Raw genomic sequence first — 9,744 nt, 5'->3', positions numbered from 1 at the left:
GGCAGAAAAGACCCGACGGTGCGGCGCACACCACTCCGAATAGGGCGTACCCACGCTCATGTTCGGCCCGACTCCCATTTACTGCCGATTTCGGGCCGGTGTATCTGGGCCTTAATGCTGATGTGGCCCGTGATTAAATTGAGTTTGACACCCCTGGCCTAAATGATTAGATACAAGAGAAGAAAAGATTTAATAATAATAATACAAAATATAAATAAATGTATACTTAGCTTTTTTTATTTAATGGAGACAAGATAATACAAATAATAACAAAAACACAAATAAATTATTATCTGTCAAACTTTTGTTACTTTTTTTTTATTATTGGAAAAGGAAATAATTGCAAATATTTCCACAAATCTATAAATTATTGTTGTATTATTTTGTGTGGTGAAGTGAAACAAATACATACATTAATGTTTACATTATTGTTAAGGAGAAAATAAAACTTATTAAAATTAAATAATTACAAATGAATTAATAATCAAATGAATAATATTACATTACATGTTACTTGTTAGTCCCTTTCATCCAAAGCGACTAACATACTCAATACTGCGGGCAATCCCCACAGGAGCAATTTGGGGGGAAGTATCTCAGGGACACAACGACATGCTGACTGCAGTGGGGTTTGAACCTGTGCTCCCCTGATCCAAACAACAACGCACTAGTCCACTGCGCCACAGCCTCCCTCCCTAATATAAGCATTGTCTAACTAGGCTGCATAATAAGCAGGAGACAGACTTCCCTATATAAATATAACACATGTGACACAGGGGTGGTTTCTCATAAGAGCAGCGAGTCATCGTCGTAATGTAGAAGAAAACTTCTGCTTTAAGGGCTCCAGGAAAAGTGAACCACGATGAGCGCACTCGAGAGACTATTTATCTTTAGTGAAGTGCTGATGATGGAAAGGACTAAAAGTAGGCAAACACTCAGTTATGGTTAAAGGGCTTCTGAGAGTATTCATGTATTTATTTTGTTACGCAGCTCAGGAGCAATTAAAATGTTGATCACACTAACATTTGTAATCATATCAACTCATTTAAAGAGCTCCACTTCCTCTTCTCTTATTTAAATGTCTGAGGGGAAGGGACAACATTTAACCCAAAGTCCTCTTTTTAACATACCTCTATTGTTTATCTTTAAACTCCCCCCCCCCCCCCCGCACGCAATCTGTCACTCTCAGCCTGTACGTGCCGATATTTGTTTATCACTCTGAAAATATGTTAGGAGCTATGTGGCTGCCCAACAGGTTTTTCAACATGCTTCATTAGCATAAACAAAATACACCCGGGCTGGAGGCATGAAAACGTTCTTCAGATGATTTTCATATTGCGTTTTTTACAATATGCATTTTCTTTTGTCAGTTGTTACCGCTCTGGCTCAAAAGAAGCAACGTGAAAGTTGGATAAGTCAAATTTTCAGTATAAGAATGTCAAAATCGGAAAAAAAACGCAATTGAATATGTATATACTTTCTACGTGCTCCCACAAGTGTTATACATATCTTACTTTTTAAATGTTTACAACTATGAATTACAACCTCTCTTGTCCCCTTCTCTCTGCTCAGTGTAAACAGCTTGCAAAGTGTCCCTAAATTATTATCAAGTCTCCCAGTTGCGCCATGACGTGCAGGCTTTAGTAAATATTGAATAGCCATTTTGATATTTTTACTTATTTTTTTTAAATTAAAATATTATCATTTTCAGCATTTCATTTTTTTAATTAATTAATAGATTTTTTTTTTAAACAGTCCTTTCAATCCATGCAGAGTTGTGGGGTTCACAAGCGGTCTTTGTGTTGGTAATGGTTTCATAAAAGAGTGATTTCCCTGGGCGATATTTGTTAAAAAAACAATTTAAATGTATAAATGTCCAAAGTAGAACTTGTTTATCCTGTAAATCTGTTTAGAAAGTGGTCGCATGACCTTTTTCTTATTGTATGAACTTTAATTAAAGTAAAGGACCTTCCTCTTGATAAAAGCATCAGCTAAGTGCTTAACAGTAACCGCATGTCGTTCATTTCTCTCCTCTTCAGTCCACAACTGGACGGTGGATCACGCGGTGGAGTGGCTGAAGGAGTCCGTGGAGCTGCCGCAGTACGAGAAGCACTTCCGGGACTTCAGAGTCACGGGGAACACTTTACCTCGGTTTGTACCCCTCACAATGTGTCACACACCTCATGGCTCACAGGAGCAGAGCGTTCATTCTCTCCTTCAGTAACGCCCGTAATGAAATCAACACTCATTAATATCTTTATGGCAGATGTTGCGAGTGCTTCGTGTCATTTCTCTGCCTCTAATTAAGATGTTAGTAAGCAGTAAAATGTGTTTAGGAGCACCTATTACCATTATGAGCTTTATTACAATACACAAAGGCACCTTTAGTTTGCATTACTCTGTTTAATGCTGCCCACTGCTGGACATAAAAGGTAACACAGTGGGAAAAAGTTGAATATTTGACCTGCCTCCTGTGTAGTTAATCACATTTTAGTATTTTAAAAACACTCATATATCCAATACTCCCAGTTGATATGGAATCGTTAACAAGTAACTAAGTCATCCCAGAGCCGACACTGGGACACTTGTGGAATGTGACTCGCTGCAAACTGCATGTACGGCATGAGTAGACAGCGGGTGAGGGGGAGTTGGGGTTATTAAAGGGGTCTCATGTTTCGCCACTGGGCTGATGAGCGCTGACTCATGAAGTGATGTCACTGCGAGGGGCTTCAGTTTCCACAGGCTGCCATGTTGTCTGAGCCTTTAAGATGGTGGTGTGGCTTCAATATATTCACACTGGCTCTGTTAATGCTGGAGGTTTGTGTGTGATACCTGCTGCACACATATTCAACAATGTCAGTTCCAAGAAGTGACTTTAACCCACAGTTCTGTATTCTGCAGCAAAAAAGGAAAATCTTTGGAACAAAAATATGAAGCATCTTCTAAAATATACTGAAAATCCAACGCGGGCAGATTCAAAACTGACGAGTAAATGATCCAGTCAAGCGGTTTTCCCTGGGTCCCAATTTGTTTTTCAACTTGAACAGACTTGGTAAATAGTGTAATCATTGAAGCGGTTCCATAATCTGTATTATTGTCAAGATCTTTGCCCTGAATCAAACCTTTTATATGACCCTGCTAACGCTACATCGAAACATTTAAACAACATGTACACATTTCAAAACCAATACACACTGGAATCTGACTGTGTGGAAAAGGAACTCGGTTTTCAATGCTGACTTTTCTCCCTCTCCATATTTCAGAATGGCGGCAAATGAACCGTCGTTTATGTCGATGCAGCTGAAGATATTAGACCAGCGGCATAAACAAAAGCTCAATCTAAAGGCACTAGACGCTGTGCTTTTCGGCCCTCCTCTACGTAAGTATTTCAATGAAACATGAATAACCATCGTTACTCGGGTCATGTGTTGGCCCACACTCTCAGTTTTTGAAGCCAGAACAATTCAATGTCCCCTTTCTCCCTCCCTCTGCAGGTCCGCAACACAACTGGCTGAAAGACTTTGTCCTGATGGTTTCCATAGTGATAGGTGTCGGGGGCTGCTGGTTCGCCTACGTGCAGAACAAGTCCAGCAAGGTGCACATCTCTCAGATGATGAAGGATCTGGAGAGTCTGCAAAACGCTGAGCAGAGCCTCATGGACCTGCAGAGCCGGTGAGAGAAGAGAAGGAGATGTACAAATACAATAAAATAGACCTTAGATATCACTTTCGTAGCTTGTCCATCCTGGTGCGTGTTAAAAAAATTGTTTTTGTTTTTCGTTGTGCCTTTGGATTAACTTAAAAATATATAAAAAAAGATTATATGGATAATGATAATAATAATAATTCTAAATACTATAATAATTATAATGACTATTATCATAATTATGAATTTTACATAAAAATAGGATGAGAAATGAAACTGTCTTGTTATCTGAACGTGGACTAATTTATTTTATTTTATTTACTTTATTATTTTATTTTCACCCTGGAAATGTGTGTATGTATGTATAAGTGTACATTATGTAAGTATATATAGAATTGTGTTTATGTGTGAGTATTTCATTACGGAATTTTTTTTCTTTATCCTCCAACTGGATGACTAATGACCGCTTCTACTCATTTTGTTTGTTTCTCGGGTGTCTAAATAAAATAAAAAACAACCTCTCATCTCCCAGGCTGGAGAAGGCGCAGGAGGAGAACCGGACGGTGGCCGTGGAGAAGCAGACCCTGGAGCAGAAGATGCGAGATGAAATCAACGGCGCCAAGACGGAGGCTCACCGGCTGCGAGAGCTGAGGGAGGGCGCCGAGTGTGAACTCAGCCGGCTGAAATACGCCGAGGAAGAGCTAGTACAGGTAGCACCTCCCACACAAACACATTCTAATCATTCATTATTCAAATCAAATGTATTTACACCCCAAAAGGCCAGTGTATTCAATCACTGCTGCTAAAAAGCCTTGAAATGAAAATCTGGTATTCTTCTTATTAAATGAAAAAAGAAAATCACTACTTTCACTTTCATATAACATAAAATATTCCTGAGCCAGGATTGGACTCATTTTCTCGTAACATTAAGCTGTCTTTGGCTCTTACAGATGTTTTTTAGATAAAGTGCAGTGAATATAACCCGAGCTGGACCCTGATGTATCGCGTTCCTCCTCCGTAGGTTCGAAAGGCCCTGAAGCGAGCGGAGAAGGAGATGCACTCGGAGCGCTCGGTGCCCGAAGCTCTGCAGAAGTGGCTCCAGCTCACACACGAGGTGGAGGTCCAGTACTACAACATCAAGAAACAGAGCGCTGAGTTCCAGCTCTCCATCGCCAAAGAAGAGGTAACCTCATATATTTATACACAGATCGTGAGCATGTGATGTGGACTTAGATATACTTTCGGGTTGATAACTCTCTTTGTGGATTGAATGATGTGGAATTTTAAAAGATTAGCTTACCTTAGATTTGTCTTTCTGCTAAGAGACTTTTAATGCCCTGGGCGTTGTCTGGCAGGAGACAGACAAATCAAAAGCTGACAAAATACACAGTGTTGCTCATCTCTTGAAAGGGCAGTAAATCAGAGGCTCAGTCTGCTCTCTGGGAGACGAGCTGTGTTGTTTAGAAGCCGTGTAAAGCATCAAGGCTGGCCTTACCAACTAATTATGGCCCGAAATTAGTTTATTGTTAGACAAGCTGAAATAAGTGTTCTCTGTCTTGTGTGTTATTGAACCTCAGGCAGAGAAAATCAAGAAGAAAAGAGGGTCTGTGTTTGGAACCCTCCATGTAGCCCACAGCTCATCACTGGATGAGGTGGACCACAAGATACTAGAAGCAAAGTAAGAAGCTCACACACACACACACACACACACACACACACACACACACACACACACACACACACACACACACACACATACATACATACATACATACATACATACATACATACATACATACATACACACACACACAGTAGCTAGAGGTCAACATTGTGTGCAACCAAACAGGAGGATTTATTGTCCGTTGCAATAATGTCAACAAATTACAGTACTTATTGTAAGTATATGTTACTTAGCCCAATGCATGGACTGTATGTGCTACTCCTATTTATCTGATAGTGTAAATTACTAACTTTAATACAACTGTAATAAAATCAGATGTGTGCATGAACATAGGTTCATGCACACATCTGATTTTATTACATGTCTGAGGTAGACACCCCAACTTTTATTCTAGATATGTTTGATACATTCAGAAGGCTTGTATAATTCAGGCTGAGATAAAGAATTCTTTTGTTTTCAAAAGCCAAAAGGGAAAGAAAAATGAAATAAAGGGAATAAAGTGAAATCCCCTGCATGCCAATATCGTAATATAACCAGCAGGCTTGTGTGCCAAAACCCTCCTGACAAATCAAAGCAAACTAAGCTTCTTACTGGCTCTGAAACCCAATGTCTCTATTACTCTAATATCTGCCAGGTTAAACGTACCCTCCTCTCTCGATTGTGTTTTTTAGGAAATCCCTGTCGGAGGTGACGGCGTGCCTCAGGGAGCGTCTGCACCGCTGGCAGCAGATCGAGAAGCTCTGCAACTTCCCTGTGGTCAACAACTCGGGGCTGCCCAGCCTGACGGCCAGCCTCTACTCCGACCACAGCTGGGTGGTCATGCCCAGAGTCTCCGTGCCCCCATACCCCATCGCAGGAGGGGTGGACGACCTGGACGAGGACACGCCTCCCATCATTCCCCAGTTCACTAGTGAGTAGGAGAACGGAGGAGTTTACGACATGCGTTAAAAGCTGTGTACAGTGCAAAAAATCAGCTTGCAAGCTATGTTTTTACTTATTTAAATGTTATTATTTATTCTACCATACCAACAATTAGACAAAAAAAACAATCAAAATGAGTAGAAGCAGGAGGGCAGAAAGCATTTTTTATACAGAGGTAGCCCACCCGTTAGTCATCCAGTTGGAGGATAAAGAAAAAATATATAATTCCGTAATTAAATACGCACACAGATAAAGAAAATGATATATACCCATACATACTCACTGATCTTTAATTCTTTTTTAAAGTTTATTATTTTATTTTCACCCATTTCCAGGGTGACGTTAAAAAAAATTAATAAAAAATTCCTAATAATTGTGATAATAGTTATTATAATTATTATAGTTATTATCATATATCAATATGTCTTTATATTGTTTCATAGTACATCCCCTTGCTTAATTTTATAGTGGAAAAATGTATTATAACACCCCGTTCCCCGCCCCCCAGCGGCCACGTTGATCCGGCCCTCTCTGACCCGCAGCAGCAGCCTGTGCCGGTCCCGCCGCAGCCTGCTGAGCTCCCCCCAGTCCTCACTGATGTCCCCGGACCCCGACCTGCTCTCCATGGCCAGCTCGTCCCTCTCCTATCGCTCCGAGGCCGACGACGAACATATCATGTTCAGCTCGGATAGGAGGGGGTATGTAGCGGTGGCCGGGACGCCGCGGAATGGCTTTACAGTTTGGACTCACAGGTGTTTAATCTCACTGATGCTTTAACGATGCGTGAATCTCCTCCTGTATGATGTTTCAATGTCTAACTCATTTATCTCATTACTTCTTGTGTCCACTTTCATTCATGCACTTTATCCCCACATTTGCCTGACTAATGGTTCACTGAAGACTAAACCCTTAAGTTAAGTCATGTTGAAGCATGACAAAATAGTAACTAATGAAAACACATTTAGCAAAAATAAAAATATAGGAAAAATATATGTACCGACAGCACATAATTGTATTTCTTATGTAATGAGAAGCTCTTGTAAATTGATGCCAAAACTAGCTAATGTAGGACGCGTTGAAGAAAGGTTGTGGCCATTAATATTACATGAAGCATTAATGGTACATTTTCATTTCTATTGCCTGCAAAAAATTGCAAACAATCCCACCATTGTTGGTACTTTCTGACACATGGTGAGATTTGCCTGATTGCTTCTGGGCCTCTAATTGTTTGTAGTAATTTCATAAAGCAAAATGTTATCATGCAAGTATAATAAAGATTAAAATAAACCTGTTAATAGTGGATTTACATATATGGCCCCTCACAAAAAATGCCCTGAAATTGTAACTTCTCCTTCCATTTATAATGTGCTTACATTTGACAAATTCCCTTTAAACTGTGAATTTATATTACCAAAAACAGTTGAAATGAAAAGAGCCAGTTGAATTTGAATGCTCTTTATTGAGCTGTAAAAAATCCCCACATTATGGAGGATACCGCTAACCTCCATGGCAAATAATATACTTTTTAAAAACGTAAAAGTGCCAGAAAGAAAAATCTATTTCCGTTTTTTATGTATGACACTATTTTCTCTAACTTCCTCACCTGTCTTGTTGTGACCCTCTGCTCCCCCCCCCCCCCCCCCAGGGACCCCTCTCAGGAGTGCTGCTCCGACACAGACTCTCTCGGCTCCTCCATGAGCCGCAAGCAGCTGCACAACCCCTGCACGTCGGGCTCGGAGACCCCGTACCGCAAGATCTCCCGCGAGGAGCTGCTGCTGTTCACCCAGAGGGAGAGCATGGAGCTGCCCCACACCACTCACACCCCCAGCAGCAGCAGCAGCAGCAGCCTCAGGGACTCCACGCCTCCTCCTCCTCTGCCCCCCCCAGGCCAGCACCCCCTCCGGCTCCCCCTCCCCGGCCCTGGAGCGCCACCCGTTCCCCCACAGAGGCTCGCCAGACATCACCCGCTCCATCCCGGAGTCCAAGAGCATGACCTTCTCCCAGGGGAACGCCACCTCTCCCACGGGCAAAGGAATGTACAACGGCATCCTGGAGAAGTCCTACAGCTACAGCCAGCTGCCCGCCAGCATGCTGCCCAACAAGGGCCGCAACCCCTCCCTCACCTCCCTGGACTCAGGCGTGGGGCGGGAGTACAAGCTCCAGAGCACCTCCTCCCAGGACTCCAGCGACAATGGAGAGAAAATCAAGCGCTCCTCCTCTAAAATCAAAAGCTTATTTAAGAAGAAGAAATAAAACTTGAGATAGCGAGAGAAAGAAATCAAATATAAAGAGTAGTTTTAGCCCCAATACTAAAAAAAACAAAAAAAATGGACATCACTGTAAGCTAAAACATCTTCTCTGGTATTTTCTTCTTTTTGTCGTCAAAGATGGAATGTAGCTCAGTCTGGGTGCCTTAAAACGCCTCGGACTGGTAGCCTTATTTTTCAATAATGCCTTTTTATTTAGTTCACTCATAGCCTCACAGGAAAACCTGCAAGGGCCGAGGAAAGGTCAAAGGTCACGATAGTTGTCGTCCAGACAGCGTAAACACATGACCTGCTCACTATTCGTTTTGGTGTGAACCAAAAAGTGTGTAAGGGTCTAAAGGTGCAGTCCATATATAAATGTGTATTTAGCACAGGATGATGTTTCTACTGGAAGTACTTTAATCACACTTCCAGTAGCAACAGCATCACATTACATGTTAGATGCTTTTATCCAAAGCGGCTAACATACTCAATACTGTGGGCAATCCCCACATGTGTCATCATCAGAAAAAAGGTCAGTTTTGATCATTTTTCTTTAAAAGGTTACTAACTCCTCCTCCCCGCTTAGATTATGGATTGCATCTTACAAAGTGTTTGAGTCCTAAATTCACGTACTTGAAAATAAATCTTGCTAAAAGTTTGTTGCACTACTGTTTTCCTGGTATTTTAGGAAAGCTCCGCTGCTTGCGGAGTACATATTGAATAAAGTTATAGAGATGAGAGGAAGCCATGGGCAGCGGCAGCACATAACGCCAGAGCCAAAACTATCTGACGCTTCTTCAATGCCACTGCTCATGGATGTCTCAATATATATAAATATATATATACTTTGTTTTCACATTATGTTCTTATAGATGTTTTTAAATAGATTTTTATTGGCGGGGGGTTCCTACTGTATGAACTGATCTTTCCCAAGGAGAGTTTATTGAATATGCAGATTTAAACCGCACCAGTCTTTCCCCTATAATCTATCTGTCCCTTTTTACTTGATTAACTGTGTCCTGTAGCAATACCAATTTCAATCTTTGTCTTAAATACATTGTCCCCCCTTTAAACTGTGGTGTCACTACCAGATTTGTTTTGTGGTTGGAGTGCCATATTCATATTTAAGGAGATCTGAGTGGTGCCAGGAAGTCAGTCTCCACGATACAAAAAAAAAAACACTAAGGATTGTCTGTTTGAAAAAGGAACTATTTGATCCAAATGTCATTGACACACACACCCCCC

General features: G+C 41.2%; 1 protein-coding gene across 1 annotated transcript in view; it reads left to right on the top strand.

Annotated features, from left to right (window-relative positions):
• LOC104964003 (stromal interaction molecule 2) overlaps positions 1–9,678 on the top strand; it is a 10,794-nt gene extending 1,116 nt beyond the window's left edge. The window contains exons 2-10 of the mRNA XM_010792704.1: positions 1,966–2,151; positions 3,264–3,379; positions 3,495–3,672; positions 4,178–4,355; positions 4,667–4,828; positions 5,223–5,323; positions 6,001–6,239; positions 6,759–7,002; positions 7,896–9,678. Coding sequence (XP_010791006.1) covers positions 1,966–2,151; positions 3,264–3,379; positions 3,495–3,672; positions 4,178–4,355; positions 4,667–4,828; positions 5,223–5,323; positions 6,001–6,239; positions 6,759–7,002; positions 7,896–8,472 — 1,981 coding nt within the window. The 3' untranslated portion in view covers positions 8,473–9,678. The remainder of the gene's footprint in view (positions 1–1,965; positions 2,152–3,263; positions 3,380–3,494; positions 3,673–4,177; positions 4,356–4,666; positions 4,829–5,222; positions 5,324–6,000; positions 6,240–6,758; positions 7,003–7,895) is intronic.
• The last annotated feature ends 66 nt before the right edge of the window (positions 9,679–9,744 follow it).

This window comes from Notothenia coriiceps, unplaced genomic scaffold (genome assembly GCF_000735185.1).
Source record: "Notothenia coriiceps isolate Sejong01 unplaced genomic scaffold, NC01 NC01_scaffold00036537, whole genome shotgun sequence".
Classification (NCBI taxonomy): Eukaryota; Metazoa; Chordata; class Actinopteri; order Perciformes; family Nototheniidae; genus Notothenia; species Notothenia coriiceps.
This window is presented reverse-complemented; position numbering and strand designations above follow the sequence as displayed.